The sequence below is a fragment of the Pagrus major genome, chromosome 5, assembly GCF_040436345.1.
Source record: "Pagrus major chromosome 5, Pma_NU_1.0".
In the NCBI taxonomy this organism is placed as follows: Eukaryota; Metazoa; Chordata; class Actinopteri; order Spariformes; family Sparidae; genus Pagrus; species Pagrus major.
The window spans coordinates 16,167,390-16,189,038 of NC_133219.1; the positions used below are offsets into that span (position 1 = coordinate 16,167,390).

At 41.6% G+C, this 21,649-nt stretch overlaps 1 protein-coding gene across 1 annotated transcript in view; it reads right to left on the bottom strand.

The window, feature by feature from the left end:
- Positions 1–280: 280 nt before the first annotated feature.
- The window catches only part of znf608 (zinc finger protein 608), a 46,838-nt gene continuing 25,469 nt past the window's right edge, over positions 281–21,649 (bottom strand). The window contains exons 3-9 of the mRNA XM_073465706.1: positions 13,610–13,697; positions 7,289–9,755; positions 5,779–6,256; positions 4,552–4,660; positions 2,571–2,737; positions 1,779–1,835; positions 281–300 (exon numbers count right to left, since the gene is read on the bottom strand). Of these exons, the coding sequence (XP_073321807.1) occupies positions 281–300; positions 1,779–1,835; positions 2,571–2,737; positions 4,552–4,660; positions 5,779–6,256; positions 7,289–9,755; positions 13,610–13,697 (3,386 nt within the window). The remainder of the gene's footprint in view (positions 301–1,778; positions 1,836–2,570; positions 2,738–4,551; positions 4,661–5,778; positions 6,257–7,288; positions 9,756–13,609; positions 13,698–21,649) is intronic.

Genomic DNA, 21,649 nt, shown 5'->3' on the forward strand with positions numbered 1-21,649 from the left:
GCTTCTGTCAAAATCCTGCAAAACTGAAAGCTCCAAAAGTCAGTGATCTGGGTTTTTATACAGATAGTTCCTCCTTCAGAAAGGTCCCGATCCCGCTTTCTGTCCCTCTGTTTGCTCTTTGATGACGTGTTATAAAACAGGTGGTTGTCATTAGTAAGAAATGAAAGAGGTTTTTTAAATTTTTGTTCTCTGCCTCTCAACGAGGCGAAGCTTATTCAACACCATGGAATTGATGTCTGATAAATCTGCCGTTCCTCATGTGAGACGTGGTCACATGGTCCTACTTCTTCCCGTCGCTCTCTGTGGAGACAAGAGGACAAAACGCAGGCTTTCAGTCACACACTGTGTTCAGGCTATTGGTTTGATTGCTTACTAAATCTAACAAAAGACAGAAGACCACTAGATGTCCTTACACACTGCTCCTTTGAGCCTTCAGAGAGAAGTGACTAGAAAAGTATCTGCTGCCGTACCACCAGACCACAGAGCAGCTTCTTTCCTCAGGTAGACAATGATAACAAAAACAAGTCTATATATTCATTAATATAACCATCATGTTATTTTGAGATAATGACATAATTAAGTTGTGATTGTGAGAGAACAACACAAAATAATTGATTAGAAATCTGCTTTTGGCTTCTGTGGAAAACTGCTGCTATACTTCTTCATCTCTCTGCTGCTGTGTGTTCCCACTGTCAGCATCACTCATGTTAATCTCCTCTATTTCACAGCAATTACCATTTATAGATAACTACAGTCTTTGCACCAGTGAGGTAATCATCACATTATGCTGTTTAACTGCCTGGCAGGTTCCCTCTGCATTATTTCACACTTTCACACAAATGCAGTGATACATGGCCGATAAAAATATATGGAAAACACTGCAAAGTGGATAATTATCTGCTGGATGACAATTTAGGCAACAAGACACGAGCCTCAGAGAGCCGATTATGAGGTGAGCTGTTACTCCCAGTAGAGAGGGCTTAGATATCTGATTTATTGAACCACCAGACACGACTGTTTTCCATCTTATTCTGCTCCCAGTTTGCATTTTATGCAAGAAGAAATGCCAATTCACTTCATAAGATGTGAACTTGGTGGTAAATCTTTGAGTCTGCGATCCACACTGAGAGCACAGCTGAGCTGACAAAGATATTCTGCACCGAAACTCACAAATCATGTAAAAGATTAACAAGAAACCACCAACAATGTGACACTGGCCACTTTAGCAGTCTTTGTGTGTGTGCCTGTGTGTGTCCTGGTTTGAAATGCCTTTAGTTAACGAACTTTCTCTTTTTCATTCTGGCGGCCCCTATGGATAAAAGCGGTATGAGCACCACCAGTCATAACCAGTTAAAAGTTCCTTGTAGTATGTTTAAATAAAGTGACAAAGCTGCATTCACTGTCATTTTTTTAAAATAACTGAGACATTAAAGAATACATTTTATTGTATGTTTCACTTTTGTTTTTTTCACATGTGAAGAAATAAAAAATAACAACAGAAATCAAGATATTCAATTTACCATGACCAAAACATGCAGGAGCGTGGGATAAATGAATTAATGTGAACAGCACCACTATTTACCATGTTGATTAAATCACTAAACTATCCAAACATAACAATTCAAATATTGCTAGCATAGACACTCCCTGCCCTTCTATATATCTTTAAGGAACAACAGGAAACCAGAGATGCAGTAGATAATTAATTTGCATTAAGTTCAGATTGTCACAGTCTGGTGTTAATAGCACATACTGCAGCTTCAGTGTTGCAAACTCACCAGTAGAGGAGTGTCCCGTCACCTGCTGACTGGAGACCAGCGACCTGGAGCTCAACCCTATGTGTCAGAGAGCAGTGAGAGAGTGAGAAATCAGCCGTGAAACATCACATTTCAGCAGAAAATTGTCCTGTAAACTGCCATTCATTCAACCCTGAACTAACCATTGATAGTAGCAGATGACAAAAAGCTGAAGCCTTGCCTGCCTTTTAAAAGAGAGTAGATTCTGTTCAGCCGGCCTTGGCCAGATAATTTTGTTTTTCACTAGTCTTTATGAAAAGCTGAGTGATGTGGTGGTTTTCCATATTAAGCTCCTTGTCATTTTAAAGTAGATGGGAAAAAAACACTCTCAAAGAGGAGAACCAGTGGCACAAAGTAACAGAATACATCTAATAAAGTATTGTGCTTGAGTACAATTTTGAAGTACTTTTGAAGTACTTATACTTGAGCACTTTCTTTTCATGCTACTACATACTACTCGACTACATCACAAAGGGAAATATTGTACCTTTTACTCCACTATATTTATTTGACAGCATTACCACCTGGTTACTTAACAAATTAAGACTTTTCTTAACAAAACATATAAAGAGCTTATAATACATGTTGTTTTGTTTTAGATTTAAATTTCCAAACCGAATCTACAGAGCTGAAACTATTAGTCAATTACTCATAGTTGATGGCAGAAAATTAATCAACACCTGTATTGATAATTGTCATATTTAATGCAAAAACGCCAGACTGGTGCCAGTTGGTTTCAGGTTGATACATTTTGAGCTCGGTGTGTCGTCGTACCTTGGTAGATGTCGTACTGCCCTGCCATCAGGTTGTAGCTCATACCCAGGTGTGTGTGATGGTGTGTGTGGAGGTGTCGGGCGAAGGACACGTGGTTCCTCTCTCGCTCCGTCTCTCTCTCTCCCTCGGGGGAACCCTTCTCGCCAGGCTGTACGAAAAACACACATCTGGATTTACACTTTTTACCAAACGTTCTCCTACCCCACAAAGGACATTCGCTTGATGATATTTTAAGAGGGAGCAGTGTGTAGTAGGTTTGTGTATATTTTTATTACTAAATAGCAATAATCACTGAGGAGCGTTTATGAGCTGCGGTTCCTCTTCTGTCCATGTGATACTGCAAAAAAAAAACCTGAAGTGAATACTGAAACTTCAAATTTGCTTTACAGCTTCCAACTTAAGATGTTTTTCTTTCATGAAGAAGCCAGCTCTTAACAGCTGTCTTCACATCTTCTTATGTCAGTTTAAGTGGTGGTTTTATTATGTTTGTTCCATTAAGATGTCTGGATGTCATCCTTATTGCCTAAATTTGTGTTTTCTGGCTCCAGTAGCAGAAGTGATTGCAAATTTTCACAGGCAGAATGCAAATCTGCACAAGCCAGAGCAGAGATAACACTTTAATATTAAGTCCCAGAACAACTTAAAGGATCATATTAAAAAATTTTTTTTTTTTTGTTTTTTTTTAAAAATATATATATTTTCTTCCAGACAGCCATCAGTTTTAATTTGTCTCACGACATGATGAAACTCGAGTTGAGGAGCAGATATTGGTAATCAGTCTCAACAATTGCCATTCCTGCAACCATAGCACTGCGTGGTATCACAGACAAGTGGGTGTAAGTATATTGTTTGCACTGCACTACTACACCTAGGGCCTATACTACAAAGCAGGATTTGTGGTTAACTTCAGGGTTCACCTCCTACCAGGCTACATCGCCATGGTAACTTACACTGCACACCTAACCTGCTCTGGAGCAGGTAATGTTTGAGATGACAGATCAGCACATATAAAAGCATCGCCTTCTGACTGATCCATTCTCTGGAAAATTGACATTTTCTTGTTGAAATCCCGGGTTGATAATCAAGTTGATAGCCTGTGTGACCCAATGGCATGATCATGACTGTTAAGGTTGTTGAAGCCGGATAACAGAAACATATCCTGGGTATGTTAGGTCGCTTCGTAGCAGAAGAAATATACTGTGACTTTTAAAAGAAATAAGTAGTTTCAATACTGTATATATCTCAAACAATTCACAAGTTCATAAGTAAATTAACTGAAACCAATAGCCCCGCCCAACCCTGCATGGAAATCTGATTTCTATGAGCCGCATAGTTGATTTGGGATAAGATTTTAACGCCGGATGACCTTCCTGACGCAAGCCTCCCCATACATCCAGGCTTGGGACTGGCAATTAGGAATGCATTGGCTGGAGCATCCACACTGGCTGGAAAGCAACCCGAAAGTTCAGTGTCTTGCCCAAGGACATTTGACTTGTGGACAGGATTGAAATGCCAATGCTGTGATCAGTAGATAACCTGCTCTACCTCCTGAGCCACGGCCAACAATGAAGCCGAACTCTTACAGCTTTAACGCATTGTGGTATGCCTTGTAAAATGTTGAGGATGTTAAGCATTCTTAATTGGTTATAATTAGACTAATATGTACTAAAACTCCTACCAGCTCCTGTAAATATGAATTTGTTGTGTATGAGACATATGTTCTATACTAAATGAATCATTTTTAATAGAAATGTAATTGAGAGAAATTGCATCAGTTATGTGTCAAGTATTAAATCTATAAGATTTACAAGCAGGGATATCTGATCAGGAAACATCAGATCTGTGCTGTGTTACGAACGTCAGAGGTGTGATGCTGTGAGCTGCAGAGTGGATGTGGCAGTGAAGTGAGCGATGTCTCACAGCAGGTGATTTTCCGTGGTACTGATGGCTCTGCTGCTGCAGCAGCTCCATGGCTGAGGACGAGGATGAGTCGCCGCTTTGCTTGCTGCTTACCACTCCACCTCTGCTGGGGGGAGTCACCTCCGACTCCTCCCTGCCCGCGGTCTTACCATACAGAGGGTAGTGGAAACCTGGTGGACACAAACACAGATACACACAGGCAGCCACAGAAAACATACACACACATCCACAATGACTTTAGATATCAAAAATGAAACTTAAATTCTGAGGCCTTTATTTGTTTATTCCTGATTTTGTACATATTTACAGTATGTTTTGAGCTAACCTTCACTGTCTTAAATTAGTTAACAAATCTGCGAGTGTGTGGTTAAAAGCTAACTGGCAAGCTAAAAGTTCAGGGTAACTGATGCCTGTTTCCACATCCAGCAGACACTGAGCAACACATCCCATTGGAGTGGTGTTTGTGTGCATCTGATGAAGTCAACATTTAATCTCATTTTAGCTCTATTTTGGTCTCCACCAACTCCTGAGATAAATATGTGGCTGGTTAGCTGCTAAATGTTCAACTTTATTCACAACTCTAACTCTGTCTGTTTGATGGGAAGAAGGGCCTTACAGGGAGCTAAAAGGGTATAAAAAGCTCAGTGGGGCTCCAGGGCTGATGACACTTTAACTGCTTTCATCTCCTACACCTAAACTGATTGAACTTTTGACTTAACTGCTTTTGACTTTTGACTTCTGCTTTAACATCAGCTGACATTTCAATTGCTTTAATCTCTTAATCTTCAGCTCCCCTACTTTCAGCCCTTCAGGTGTTGGGTCAACTACTGACAGTGATTACAAAGAAACTGAAAATTCACCTGTACACAAGGCTTAAAGAATTGGGTTGGTGGTCGGCCAACCTACCCATTCAAAATCCACCTTCCAGCAAATCTAAAACTCACTAATTAGGATGTTAGCGTATTGTTTGTTTGATTTGAACAAAAATCAAAGATTAATAACATCAGTTCAGCTATTGCCAGTCTTTGTGACTGAAGCTGTATCATACAGTCATGGATCCCAATGCTTTGCTTGCTAAGACCCGCCCTACTCTGCCTCTGATTGGTTATCTTTGTTGGTTGGGTTGGGTAGGTTTAGGCATGAGGAGAGTGATTAGTTTGGGTAAGAATATCAGGGTAAGCCAATTAAAGGCAGAGCAGGGCAAGTATTAGCAAGTAATGCAATTGGATATGGTGTCAGTCATGACAGTGCTTTTGTTTTTATCATCTAACTTGAGTCAGACTCTTACCTGGGTAATTGTGGACCAGGGTTGGGGACACCCCCCTATAGGAGCCCCCGCTGCTCTCACACATTGCTAGGTAGGGCTGGTAGGAGGAGTGCTGATACTGGATGTAGGGCTGCTGGGGGGTCATGGGAGGAGACACTGCCGCCCGGGCACTCTGGGACTCCTCAGCCAGCCCTCCCATTGGCTCCTGGCCTTGATCATCTAGCCCCTCCAGCCTGTCTGACTCCTCTGCGTCGATGCAGGGCAGTAGGTCGTGGGATCCATGGAGCCTGGCTTTTTTGGCATCTCCGCCCACACCTCCTCCCCTCTCTCCTCCACCTCCTCCTCCTGAAGTCATCTTGGCCCCGGCAGGCTCCACGGTAGTTCCCCATTCTTTTCCCCTGTCTGCTTCACCCTCCTCGGCCTCCTCCCCATGTTGACTCTGTAGCTCTGAGTATTTGCTGTGAACCAGGCAGTGAGCCCAGGCCGGGCCGTCTGAGGGCTAGATCGATGGGGACAAGTGTTGGTGCTAGTTGCAGTGTTTCCCCTATAATTCTTTGTTAACAGTGGTGGGTGGGAGTCATTTTGGGGTCAGTTCAACTTCGGTCCACGTCTTTGTCCCAGTTTTTGTTTATATGGCCAGTTACAGGGCTAAAACGAAATACCTATTTCATAAGTCTTAATGTTAACCCTGAAGCATTTTGTCTCTTTTGTGTTTTTTGGCAGGAAAAGAAGGATAATTTATGACTTTCATTTTCTTTTTAGCAGGGTTGGAGAATTTCTTGCTGCGGTGGCCCACCGCTGCTGAATGACTATAGAGGAAACACTGTGTAGTTGAGTGAACAGAACCATAGACAGACCATCTATCACTGGCTCTGGATGTGATGTTGATGAAGGATGACGACGTTTCAACAGCAGGTGGCCATTCACAGGTGGGATGTGAGGAGTGTGGCATCCCTCTCAATGACACGAATCAAGACATGTCTCACACATGATCAACTGCAGAATTTTGGCCAAACTAGAAGGAAAAATCAACCTAGCCTCCCAAACAGAGCTTTCATTCACATCATACAACCTTTTTACATAACCCAGCATGGCTAGAGTACGCAGATAACTGCATCATGAGATGACATGGTTAAAAATCTGTACAAGCTTTCTGAAAAAGCAGCTGATATCAAAACCAACACTTATGTATTAGAAATGTTTCTTCTGTTTCTTTATGTGTTTGTTTTTACATTTACAGCTAAAGTGAATTATACATTTCCCCCATTAATTCTTACTCTTAACATTAAAAACATCTGCATCCATCAAATCAAACTACATGATTTTAATTTATACCAAAATAATTTGAGTAGTATGCCAACGAAGAGCTACAGCACCACAGAAGCCACATGGTCTTTGTTATTAGCACCTATTGGTTTGGCTGTACACAATGTGTGATTAATCTCTTTGTGACACTCAACAACAGTCATTAATGCACACCAACAACACCATCAGCGGCGGCGGCAGGTTATAGACAGAGGGAGAAACTTACACTGGAAAAGGAAACATTTGAGTCCAGATCTGTCTGACTGTTTGGGTTGTGGAGTGATGAAGAAGAGGAAGAGGACGGTGACTTGATGTCATCACAGTCTTTCATCGAGACCTGGTGCTGGTCCACCATGCCACCGTGCACAGCCTTTACGCCCAGTCCCCTTTCTCCCCTCTCACTCATCTCCACGTAGGACAGAATGGGTTTGGGACAGCAACCTTTAGCACCATCTGGACCTTTACTTAGCATGGGTCCACTGACTGAAGCCCCAACAATATGTTTGTCTTCCTCATTGTCTCTCATCCCCTGTCCCCTCTCGCCCCTCTGCTTGGCACTGTGCGTCTGGTCGCAACATTTGGAGGCCAGTAACAGTTTCTGGTCCATGTACAGTCCTCTGGAGTACTGGCCATAGTATAGTGACTGGGCCAAAGCAGTCTGGGTCTGACTCATAGCCAGCTGAAGCTGAGATTGAGGCGGCCCGTCGCCTTTCTTTGAGTCTGAGAACTCATGGGAGGAGCTTTTATCGTCCTCCTTTACTTCTTCCTTTCTGTCTTTCCCTTTGCCATCAAGAGCAGAGCTTTTGTGGAAAGCAACACTGCTGCTGTTTTGCCTGTCCGACTGCATGTAACCCTGCAGGTAGTAGGGCTCGTAGCTGTGGTAGTATGGGGATTGGGGGTCTTTTGATGAAGGGGCAGATGCTGTGGGTGGGGTTTTACCAGGGTTACCATGGCTACTGTTACAGCTCACCTCTGAAGAGGTTGAGGAGCTAGACTTGGATCTGATTCCGTCTGAGCGACATTCAGAAGATCCCCCATCGTCCCCTGCATCTGAGATGTCAGAGTAGGCGGGACTGTTGTTTTTGCTGTTGCTGTCTGCTGTTGACAGGCAACCACCGTTAGGGTCAAGCCGCGATGAACCACCAATTGAGGGGCTAGGAGCATTGTCAGTGAAGGTGTAGACCTTGTCAGCCTCAGCTCGGATACTGGCCATCCTGCTCTCCTGGCTCTCCGTGAGTCCGTTCATCACATCCTGCTTACTGAGGTGCTCCTTCAGAAGGCTTCCAGAAATTTCCTTGACACCCATTTTAGAACCACCACCACCACCATCTTCCATTTTGATTCCACTGCTGTCCCCGTTAGGCGTCCTGGTTGGTGCATCTTTGCTATGTTTGTCCTTCAGCCTCCGTTTCTCTTTCTTTCTGGTCTCTTTGCTGCAGGTAACCAGGGTGGCTTTGACAAGGCTTGGTTCCACAACGATACTCAGCTTTGGTTTGATGGGTTTCAGAGGAAGGTTTTTACTGGTGAGTCCTACAGCTGCCATTGGTGTGGGCTGCTGTGAGGTGGCAGTATCTGCTGTGCCTGTTGGATATGCTGTGTTGGGTATGGCAATCAGCTTGGGTGGAGCAGGGGCTGGAGCGATTGGCCGATTGGTACGTGACTTGGACAGCTTCTCTACCTTCCCGTTGGCCTTCTTGCCTTTGTCACATGCGCCTCCCTTTTTGTCGATTAAACCTTCTGCTTCCAGCTTGGGCATCTCTACCGTGGAGTTTCTGTCTGGTACCATGCAGTTCTCCAGAACCACGGTCATGTTGGAGATGATGGGCAGATTGCTAAGGTCATCAATGAGCCCATCTTTCAGCAGTGAGGTTCTTCTGGTCTTGGAGTTGGTGGTGGGTGTGTGGTCAGTACTGAGGAGTAACCTTCTGTTCTTAGGCGACCCCACTGTGGTCACCTTATATAGAGGAGCAGGTTTCTTTGAGGAGCTGTTGGTATTAGTGCTGTTAGTCTCTGAGAGGTCATATGTCATGTTGCTGATGGTGTCCTCACAGTCTGATAGTCGTTCCTCACTCTCTACATCCTTCATGGGCTCCAGTTCAGGCTTCCTCTGCTCCTCCACCTCCAGGTGTGCATGGGTCTGGTGGTAGCGCAGGCCGTTGATGTGCTTGTAGCGTTTAGTGCAGTTGGGGTGTGGGCAGTCAATGAGGATGGGTGGAGGAGGTGGTGAGGAGGCACAACCTCCTCCGGGGTCCATGAACGACGGGTCAGATTTGCCTTGCGGTGTGGATGGGGCGCTGCGGGATTTGGCTCGGATCCTCTTCCCATTCCCGTTTTTTATGTCATCAGAGGAGACCAGGCTGAGGTCCAGGTCAGCTGGAGGTTTGTTCTTTCGCTTCCCGGAGGAGAGAGAGGAGGTGCTGTTGGCAGGTTTCACCTCCTCCACAGTGAAGAAAGAAGGCGGTGCTCGGCAGTTGCTGTTGATGAGGTTCAGGCTTCCTCTCCGTCCCTTGCTGTGGATGGGTGCAGTGGTTCCAGCCACACCTCCTCCACGGCTCCTGTGCTGTGATAAACCCCTGACTTTGGCAGCAGGGGTCGGCTCAATGCAGGGCCGCTCGGCCATGGCCATTCGCATCCGTTTTCCCCGGCCGCGCCCACCTGGCAACTCAGGATCACTGGAGGGTGACTCACAAAACCTTAATGGAGAAAGAGAAACAAGTGGATTAAAAAGAAAATTCCTCTTAATAATCATGTACTTGCAGTCTGGAAATGCTTCAGATATGAGACAGAGAGTGTTTCACGTTAGCTACGATTGTTTCGTACCGTGCCAGAGTATGATTCACACCTGATGCGAACCGTACTCGAGTACACATGAACTGTACTCCCATGCCTAAATACAGTTCACTTGTGTTCAAATAATCAAACAAACTGTACTTTTGGGTTAAGAGTACTCGGATTCGGGCCCAGGTGTCTGATGTGAATACCCATAAGTGTTGTTTTACAATATATGATATTTACTGCAAAGCATTTTGATGAATCACATCAGGTTTCATAGTTCTGTTTTACATAATTTTACACTGTATCATTTTACATTGTATTGTGTCGTGTTGTATCAAGTTCATGTCCTAAATCGTAAACTGAAAAACACATCAAACCACTGAGCTGAAAAGAAGGCTGTTGTTTTTGTTGATGCTGTTGTTCTTGAAAGATTTTAACCCGAGGAGGAACATGTTCATATCGTCACCCAAATTGAACTCTTGTGCCATCAGACAAAAACCTTGCAAGATAACAGATTATCATTCAGGGCTCATGTGGACCACTTTACCAAACTGTCAAGGATAAAAAATTGATTTTTTTCTGTACAAAGCCTGCTTCTCTTTTGATAACATAAAAAAAACCTGTACAATCCACAGTTATCTCTGTATTTGATTTCGAGGCATTTTGTATTCACATAACGTCCCTTCTACTTTGAAGTCTTTTGATGCTGTTTACCAGACTGCCTTGCATCTTAACAGTGGAGATGCTTTTCCGCACTCACACATTGTTATTTATATCAAAAACCTGTCTGCTGGGATGGAAAAATGCCTTGCTTTATCTTTATCTACACAGTACGGCTTTCTTTTCGAAGCTGGACCCTGAATCTTGCGTTTTTGCTGGCCTATTAATGCATTCATTATGACACCACATCCACAGGATTGGTTGGTGTTAAATACTCAATGAATAAATTCTGACCTTGGAAAGGCTGTTTTGGGTGTTAATCACCTTATTAATGAAAAAGACTGCAAAGCACGTTGAGACGAGACTTTCTTGTCCCCCTCTGTGATTTTAAAACGATGATATCTCACATTGCCTATGATGTTTGTAATTGCTTTTTTACATCAGTGTGTCCCTGATGTGTCACCAAAGCTGCCTGTCTAACTGAAATTTGATGTTTTTTCCTTCAAGGTGATGTCGGTCTCACGCCTCTAGTTGGTTTTATTTTAAATAATCTCAGACTTGTTTGTTATATTTTGAGCATTTAATTTAATCATTGCATCTTTTATCTTTCGTTTACAGGTTCATTCACAGACAGATGATGAATCATTGAAGAGGAAGCACTTTCTTCCATTGAATTATATAATAAAACAGCATTCAGTCAGACGTCCGCAGTGACAAGTGTCCAAATAAAAAAAGCAATTTAGTCCTTGGTTTCTGAGATTAAGCTGTAATTGCCATGACAACAATAATTTACATACCGGAGCAATAATTGAGAGGTTTCAGCCCTGCGAGGAGGGACTGTCACATTTACCACTCAGCAATTACAAAAACCACTCTCCATTTGTAAAACAGTTGGGATGCACTGTGGAGAGTGTTTTTGTTAAAGCTCATCATAAGAACAACAGCTGACAGCCCCAGAGCCAATTTATCCTTTTTGTAATCATTTTAGCAGCATTAAAGCACTTTAAAAAAAATAAGTGCTCTTTTCAGTTAATCAAATAAACCATCAGCAGCCAATAAAAGCCAATAAAAATAACAATAAAATCATTACACGTGATAGATCATAGAGGGAAACACACCAAGCAGAAATTATATGAGGCTTGTCCTTAATATGTGTTAACAATTGGAATAAGAATTGAATTCAGGTATAATTTTATTTAGAGACACAGTTGCTGTGCATACAGACATTGGAAAACACTGTAAAGCATCAACTCGTCATCCAGTTTGTCGCTCGTGGCCAAAAAAATAGAACAGTGTCCTATTTTTGTAATCCTGTGTTGCCCTGGGGCAATGTGATGAGCCAGTCACCATCAAACTTGAGCAAAATGGTGTCCTGTTTTTAGGATTCAATTCAATAGTCAGTGGTTGCAGCAACTCTCCTCAAATGGAAACAAATACTTGAACAGATGTCATGGTAAATTTAATAGGCCACCAAATGTGTTTTCTGTATTAATATTTTACCATGACCATATTGTTTGTTTCCAATTAAGATTGGCTTTACAGTGACACTGAAACATTAGTCAGAAGCATGGTTAGCGATTAACAATATTTTGTGTGCAATCAACATAACATAAAGTTGCACTCAACACGGAGAAACAGCTAACAATGCTAACAACAATTTTGGAGCTATGACCACACAAAGTTTCTGCTGACACTTTGATGCTGGAACCCATTTTTCACCGTTCCAAATCCAAGTTGACTTTATCTGCCATCCTCCGCTAATTTTGCAAGCCCACTCCAGAGTTGGTGTAACTTGTCTTTCACACCAGGAGCTTGGATTTCAAGGCAACATCACTAATCTTTTGGTTTGTCAGCAGGATTACACAAAGACTATGGTTTTCCACGAAACCTGCATAGAGGGGGGTTCCATTTGCTGCAGGCAACTGCTGGATAATCATAAATGTTTTGTGTGACAGTCGCTCAAGTAACAAACATGCATCTCATCAGTGTGCTGACTGAGCAATCTCTATAAAGAGTTTGGAGGCAAGGGACAAGATGTTGGTATCAGAAGCATTCTGATTTCCATTTTGATCCTGAATGGTATTGACTAATCATGTGTGAGCAGCTAAAAGAGCCCATTGTCTGAAAATGTAGCTTATTATTGTTTTTATTTTTTTATTTATCTGCATTCATATGCACATAATTGTTTATAGAGATTACCTAAAATGGCGTCTCTAACTCCATTCTTGTGTCTCAAGTTGCTAATTTGATGGTAAACCATGAAGGCCACACAGAAGAGGATGCTTTGGCCAGCTTACCTGGTATCCAGGTATCTGCTGGCTACACTGAAAGCCCCAAAACATTGGCCGTTTCCCCCAGAGGCTAAATTGTCGTCACATGATAGCTGATGGGTGAAGACATTACTGGCTCAGTAATCAGTTGGGTCAACGTCACACATTTTGCCATGACCATCGCTGTGCAGCATGTGAGGCACATAGAACTCAGTTTTCTGGTTTGTAGTCCATTTAAGGGGTCAATCACACACATCTTTGTTATTGGTTGTGGCTGCGATGTCCATTGTCGAACCCCACACAAAGCCAGGATGCAAATTTGTTTCGCCACCGAATGCAAATGTTTTATTTGCCCTTTTGCTTGTGTACTATGGAAGTGAAATAGTGATGAATACCTGCCACTGTTTCGAAAAATACAGCAAAATTTGTTTAAAGTTAGCTGCCATGGCCATCATAAGTCATACCAGACCACTTCAGCAGCAAAAGCCCATTGAGATGACAAACTGTGCATTTTCTTGCTCATGAAGTCCACTTTGTATAAGCTAGGGGAAGAATATGTTTTCTTTCTAAAGTCACACATTCTGACATAAAAGTACACTGTGATTCTTACAACCAAACCTCCGAGCTCACCGTTTTATTTATAACTCATCTAAACACTTCTCATCTTGAGTCTCAGCAGTGAGCTGAGAGAGAATTTGTAGATTTTTGGGAATGTGACAAAACTATCTAATCTAATATGTCTTATAATGTGTATAATATACATCGTCTTCTGTGGTGTGTCTTTAAAGAGAAGGAGAAAGGCAGAGTGAGCCATGAAAATGGCTTTCAGAGTGTAGTATTACCTTGGAGGAGCCCAGTCGTGTTTGGTGCAGTCTAACAGAGTTCCCACGTAGGTTCTCTTCCTCCATGTTACATTCACCACCAGCACACCTGTCAATGACGCAGGACAGAGACAGAGCAGTTAGTAACACAGGGTTTAGGATTTCAATAGAAAAGATGGTCGATTTGTGTTAGATTAGTTTTTTCTTGTTGATTCTTGGTGACATTAACAATTGCATACAAGTACAATTACACATGAGAGGATATAAGGTCTTAAAATTTATATCAATCATAGAATAAAAACAAAGACTCAACAATGGAACAGGTGTGGTCCAAAATGCAACTGTTATATATGAGTTAATTTACAACACATCTGCCTCTCTGAAAGGAGCTTTCCACCTTTTGTTCGCCTTTTTTCTTAGACTTTTTGAGCAGCACTTCCTTTCTTGCATGTATCACCACCCATTTTAGCTCTGCAGACATTCTCATGTCTTTGTTCTCATTTCTATCTAATGAAGGAACTAATCAAACATCGATGAAAGACAAATGTGCAAAAATCAAAGAAGCACCTTAGAAGAAAAAAATATCAGTCTGACGTGCAGACGACAGAGGCAGTTAACGGTTTCGGAAATAAAGAACTGTGGCAACCTGAAGGACAGAGTTCACAGTTTTAACAGGCTGAAATAGTCTTCAAAATGGTTCAAAGTGTTAGTTGCAGCCTGTGTAATTGCTCAAACTGATACTAGTTGGCAACATCTGAGGAGGAAAATACAGTCTTCTGTTCCTGTCAGGTTTTTGGTAAAGGAAAGAAAACTTAGTCCTTGAGGTGTAAGCTCTAATCTAAGGATTGACGACCCTTCAGCCGTCTGAAATAAATGTCTCTCTCCTCCTCTTCTTCTTTCTCTCTCAGACTGACATTTGAAAACCATTAACCTCTGTTTTTGTGATGCGCCAGCGGCAAAGCCAAGCAAATCAAATTTTGGATGCATTACAGCATTAAAATGAGGTTTGACTGCAACACACGACTTCTTGCTCTTCAATTAAGCCTGATGGCCGCCACCGTCACAAAACACTCTCACAGATAAATGCGAGCCGGGAAACACTGCCAAGTGTGGCGCTCACTTTAACGAGAGGTGGATGGTGATCAGGGAGTTTTGTGCTTTTCATCACAAGGCACTAAAATCTGCATTACACCTTCAGTGGCTTTGTAGTTTGATAAAATGTATTTTTGACATACTACAACCTGACATTTATATTCTGTATCACTACATTCACTGAAGCCATGATGATATATGTGTAAACCTAAGGAGACATTTTTCATGGGAAAGTGGGATACTGCAGCATTTAAATATCTTATCCAGGTTTTAGCTCAATGTCTGCCATCTGCACAAGTGGCACTAAAACTGAGTCGACAGTTGGGATTGGATAACTAACAGCAGAAACCCTGTGTTTTATTGTGACATCAGAAACTGTTTGTAATTCTCAACTACTGAGGTACTGAAATGACAGTGACTGGATGCTGAGGAGCCAGAAAACACATCCGCACCGACTCGAATTTATCAGAAACCATAATCTTAGTAACACATGCTGAATACTATCAAAACCAGTGTGCATGTGAATACACTCAGTGTGTTTGGAATTGAGCCCCATGTCTTCAGAGTCTGTTCAGGTTTGGATCTCGCTGCTTTCAGGTCTGTTTGGTTCCTCTTGGATCTAGTTTCACCACCTACTGTAAATACACCTGCATTCCTTCATCAGGATCCATGCGTTATTTCCTGAGAAATTCACAAAGATGTAAAACAAATTTAAAATGCTTTATCTCACAACGTTAAAGAAAGTGGGGAAAAAATCCTGGATCCATCCCTTTATCAGGATCCACACCAGAAGTTAATGGGGTCTATACTGGGACGAGACCCATCCTCCATCCAGGTTTTGTCGAAATCCATTCAGTAGTTTTTGTTTAATCCTGCTGACAAACCAACCAAACAACTAACAAACTGACACAGACAGAGGTAGTAAACAATACCAAAAAGGCTTAAAGACAAAACTTGAAGTTCACTGGGGATCAACTGCAACCATTCAATCTGGGGAAAGTAATGTACTTAGTCTTGATGCTCTTCAAAATTATTTTACATTCAGTCAGCTAAGTACCCAAAACAGCTTGGATTATGAGCCTAAGCCTTATAATAATAAGTAAATATAAGTAAAAGTACTGATACCACACTGTAAGACTGACTTGACCACACTTGTTACGAGTGAAAGTCTTGCACTGAAAATGTTAGTTAAGTAAAAGTATGTAAGTATAGTCAGGAAAATGTACTTAAAGTTTGAAAAGTCGGAGCACTCACTGCGGAACAATGTGCCCTGTGACTGTTATTGTGTTTACAAAAAGGACCCAAACGCAAAACACAGAGGCAGGCAGGTAGAAAAACAAAAAGCCAGCTTTAGTGATCTGAAGCTGTCGTCCATTATAAATGTAAAACAAAGGCAGGCAACAAAAGGGAAGCCAACAAAAAGCAGAGCAAAGCTAAATAAACCAGCAAAAACCCGAGAGACACGAGGAACACAGGCAGCAACGAAGATAAAACACGTGGAGCAGAATGCAGGACAGGGAAACCGAGACAGAAACGCACGACTGACGACCTAACAAAGAGAAACAGACTTAAACGCACCGAACATAATAATCTATTACAGAGGCAAGACTAACAAGGGACCGGTGGAACTAATAGGACAATCAACATCAGAACAAGACATATGAGGATAAAACCTACAAAATAAAACAGGAATCACTTGAACTAAAAACCCCAAACCATTACAGTCGTACTGTTATATATTATATAATTAGTTGGAACTGTTTTTAACTGCAGTTTGGTATACTGTGGTATGACAATTAAGATTGATGATAACATGTACATTTGCTTCTCTATGGTACGCAGTGTTTGTGTTAAGTTTTATGTCTGTCTGCATCGTGAAATTGTGTTCTTTTCTGACAACTGAATGATTGTTTGGTTATAAAAGACCTAAAAAGAAAATTGAGGAAAGTCATCACAATAACACCCCGTGCCCCAAATGACACCTCAAAAATGATTTTTTGTTGTTTTTTTTTCCAACCAACAGTACAAACCGCAAAAAAGAAACTAGAATGGCACTTAATTTCAATCAAGCTTAAAACAATATCAAATAAAACATATTTAGATCCACTAGATGCAGATTTCAGTGGTCCTGTAGCACATTACAGATGATCTTTGTGGTGGAGGACGCTAACAGTCAAATAAATCAAATAGGTCAATTTATAATTCATAGTCCCTCTTTTCATATTGCAGTAGATGTGTTTTGGTTTCATTATGTAAAAAAACATTTTAAGTAGGTAAAAATACATCGAAAAATGTGTCTTGTTTTTTGGAGTTCATTTTAGTGACCGTGCTGTGATTCAGTAATGCATGCACTTTGTCCCAGCTCGGGGTCTGAAGCCAACAGTGGAGGTTTTCCTCTCCACTCACATGTCCCCTGAAGCCTCGCCGGCCTTGAAATGTGACAGCGTTTCTATTTTTAGCCAGCATGACTCGCGTCTCTTCGTGGGAAGATGCCAAAACACTCGATAGTTCATCGGTTTTCATCTCACTGTCACGGATGTGGGTGTTCATGCCAATATAACACTCTTCAAAACTCATGTGACATTCAAAATCCTTCAAACCCTGTTTGTAATTTTGAAACTTTCTTAAAAAAACAAGCGCCCTGCCTGATTCTTGGTTTATAGTCTGCATAAACACAAACACTTATAAACGGAGGAGAGCAGCGATAACCTCAAACTTACTGTCCCTGGATCTGAGTACTAGTGACTTCAGGGTTTGTTTGTTATCACTGTGAAGAAGAAATGTTCTCTCTTTTCCCTCCTGCCTTGTCTACCTATTCTGCCTTCTCTGTCTCCTCACCTACTGCGCCAAAAATTTAAATTCTTTTCATGAAGAAATTAAAACTGAGTGTCTTTGAGTGCCGTTCTAGTTTTCTTCCGAATTTTCTGAACTCAGCAGCCAGTTCAGTGGCTTAAATCAAAGAAATAGATGTCACAAATGGAGCCATGCCAAACTCTCTGCATAACCAATCCAACACACTGTTTCAGTTTGTTAGACTATTTAAGTACATCTTCCCTGATGATGATCTGCTCTGCAGTATTTCCACACTCCTATTTTCTGCTGCTGCTTTGATCTAAGATCTCAGGACAGTCTAAGTAAATCTACACCACCATGGCTCCTATAAGTCAGTGTTTTCCAGATGACGTTGTGCTGCCAGTCATTATCAGTGAATGGAGGAAAAGTTTTTTGAGCGAATGTAGCGCCACATTTATGTAGCACAGCCACGTTGCAGAGAGGTGGTGGCTGTGGTCCGTCTGTGGTCAGGTTCAGGCAACAAAAGGTAAAGGTAAAGGTTAAAGAAAGATCGTGGTGTCGTGTCTCAAGTCAGTGCAGACATTCTCTTAGACCACGATCTTTGCCTTAAGCAACCTCAAGCAAGTGCTGCCAGAGTAAAAAAAAATATATAATACAAATATTTTTAATGACTCTGTTCTTACTGCGAGTAGATATTGTATTTCAAGACTGAATAGTCTGGTAGAAAAAAAGGTATAAAGCAGTTAATATTATTATTTTTACTATTCTTCTTATTATTATTATTATTATAATTATTATTATTATTAGTTAAAATTACAGTTAAATAAAATGAAAACAGAAGGGGGGGTTGTTTCACAAAATATTATGTCCTGACTGACATGAAACATGATATAAAGCTTTAAGGGGCTCTGTGGAACTTCTGTGTTGTGCTGAAAGCCGGTCCTTAGCAAACTCACTCATGTTAGCTCTGTTAGCAGAGAGCAACAGAGGCACTAAAGTCACATCCTTTGGACTGTCGCGGAAAATCCAACCCGAGTCTTAAACAAATCGTCCACAGGCTTGTGTAGACAACCGAGAGAGACGGGGAAGGTCTCATTTTTCATGTCACTTTACAATCTGCTCACATATGGCCGACAAAAAAGTGATTCATGGATGTAAATTGCAACAAATTGTTATATAGAGACCCTTCAACTTGACATAACAATTCAAAGTTTTAAGTTTAACTTTAAAATAACACTAATTTGGTTGATTTTAAAGGTGCAATATGTAAGAAATATAGATTAAAACACTATAAATTAAACATTGTAAAACAAATTAACACAACATAACAGAATGTGAAGAAATAAGAGTTCTGAAGTTAAATTAAAGATGTCTATGTATTGTATAGCAGATATTAACTGAAATGAGCAGCTAATCAGCTAGCCTTGGTCCATTCTTTTTCTTTCCCAGTTTGGGACTAGTAGCTGCATGGCTAATTGAGCTAAAAAGCTAACAGCAGCTACAGTTAGCAGCAGTTAGTGGTGACTCTGATGATATGAGTATGAATTTGAGAGGTGCTCTATTGTTACATGTTGCACCCTTAAATACTGTAAATAAGCAAATGTACAGGGACGATAGCTGTCGATTTTCATACCACATTAATTTTTCTGGCAAATTAACGTCATTTACTTTACATGTCTTTATGAATAAGTTGGTTATGTGTTTAAGACAGGAGTCACAAGCGGAAGGGATTGGGTCGGGGGTACCACAGACCAATGAGGGAATCATCAAGACGGTCTCCAATGGTTGCCTGGCAACTGCTCAAAGCTGGCAAGCCCCGATAAATCTCTACATTTTTATTTTTATACTTTTTTTGTACAGATTTAACTAATGAGATAAAACATGTTCATTTGTGACCTTTAAAGACGCTGCTTGGTGGGTTTTGTTACCTTCGTTCAGAACCAGGCTAGCTGTTTCCCCCTTTATGCTAAGCTATGCTAATAGGCTGTTGGCTGTAGCCTTATTTTTAGCATACAGATATGAGAGTAGTGTTGATCTTTACATCTAACTCTCCATCAGAAAGTGAATGTGTGATAATTGCACTTTAAGAGCAAATAACTCAAATCAGCGACTGATTTCAACAGTCATTATTTACAATGCTTGTAATTAATTTATCTCTGGCATCCAGTCAGACAGGCAGTCGGACAGACAGGCAGACAGAGCATCTTGAAGTCAGACAGTCTGCGGAGCTCAGCTAAGAGTCGAGCCAATCACCATCTGATTAGCGCTCATCAGACTCGGGTCTCCTGCAGAGAGGAGGAGGAAGGAAAGGAGGGGGGTCTGAAGCTGAAATGGTGGTCTCGTTTTCTTCTTCTTCGCCTTTCTGTCTTTCCAATTAGTATTCTGCTTAATTAACATGCAACCAGCATCTTCCCCTCGTATCCCTCCGCCGTCACGAGGAGGGGGCTTCGGTCATCCCTCCGCCTCCTGAGCGATAGTCCCCGAGCAGCAGGGATTACTCCTCAGGACGAACAACACAAGAAGGAAAAAAAATAACTCTCTTTTGTTTCTCCCTGTCTCCGTTGTTCTCTCTCTCTCTCTCTTTGACTCTGACATTGTCTATTGCAGCCATCCCTCTTCATCCCTCTATCTGTCTCCATCTTTACATTCCTCTCCATCTCTCCGTCGCCCTCCTGGTTTAGAAATATAGACCTCTGTTGCCTCTGTCTCCCCACTTGTCTCTCCCTCTTCCTCTCCCATCCATCTACCCACCAATCAGCCTGTTCAGACTGAATCCATTTTCTCATCTTTAGCTCTCCCTCATCCCTCCATCTTTCTCCTTGTTCTTCAGATTATCCCTGTATTCAACCAAACACGGACTATATGTTTGGATGTTAGTATTAGATATCATAATCCAGTGTATATCTGTGTTTGTGCTGACAGTATATGTACAAGTCCAGGTTTATCTTATGTATCCTGTTACTCTGCTTCACTTCACTGGAGCTGCTGCTTGTAGTTTGCTCACACAGACCTGGAACGACGACGCTTTGATGTTTTCTGTTTCATTTATTTCCTCCGCTGAGGAGCTGATGTGTTCAGTGCTGCTTGTTTGTTTGTCTCTTAGCAGAAAATTTCACAAACACATGAACATTCCAGTGAATTTCGGCGGAAAGTTCATCCATCGGCCACATAATCAGTGACTCGTCTTTGGTGTAAGTGTAGAGATTTTCATACCACAGTAATTGCTTCAGTAATGCAAGTGTGTTTTTTTGTGATATAATGTATCACCTTAAGATGCCAATTGTGATATTTTGCTAAGCCAGCAGCCTATCACTCTCTTAACCCCAAATAATTTAAAGTCAGGATCATAGGCACTGACCGGGAATAATGGCTGTAATCCGTCTTCAATTCTGTACTGTAAGATTAGTAGAAAACCAAATAGTCTGATGACTGTCCCTGTTTGGTTGTCTCTTCCTCTGTGTTGAAACAGTGTCAAAATTATTACATCTAGACAATGAATTTCCTGTAGAAAATGCAGTGCGAATGAGTCATTTCCATGTCCTGATGATCGACTAACTGCTCTGCACCACAGTTTTTTAATAATTGAAATTTGGAGAATTGAGCAGCAGTGGAGAAGGTAACAGGTTAGGCACTCTGGTTTCTCATTATTGGTGTTTTTCTTGAATATTCAAACTTATTTAAATCAAGTTAAAATATTTCTATTCCTAAGTTGTCATGGTCTGCAACAAAACATTTGAATACGGTTTCATTTCCGTGTTTTCACTGCACTGGCTGTCTCTGTGGCCTGTCTGGAGAAGTTTTATCCACTGTCTGGTTTTCACTCACTTCAGAGTCAGAAGCAGAGGATGTATTATTTACTGTCTGTCTTTCCTCCTCTCCAACTCTCCGGCCTGTTTAGGAGCACTCTTCGGTCTCGGATATATTCCCCAGTGTTGTGTTTGTTTTTTCTTCTTCTTCTCCTGTTTTAGTTTTGCCCGAGCAGAGTGAGTAGCTCCAGTTAATTAATACTGGGCTGGGAAACAAACGCCTCTCCGCCAAACTCAACACTCCACTTCAGAGGCCCTGAGGCTGGCAGAGTGAGATGGGCACCAAGAGATGGGATTTATTCATTAGCAGCCTGCAGTAAGGTATTACACCTCCGCTGAGAGGCCGCAGTGCTGAGCACTGTCCTCGTTA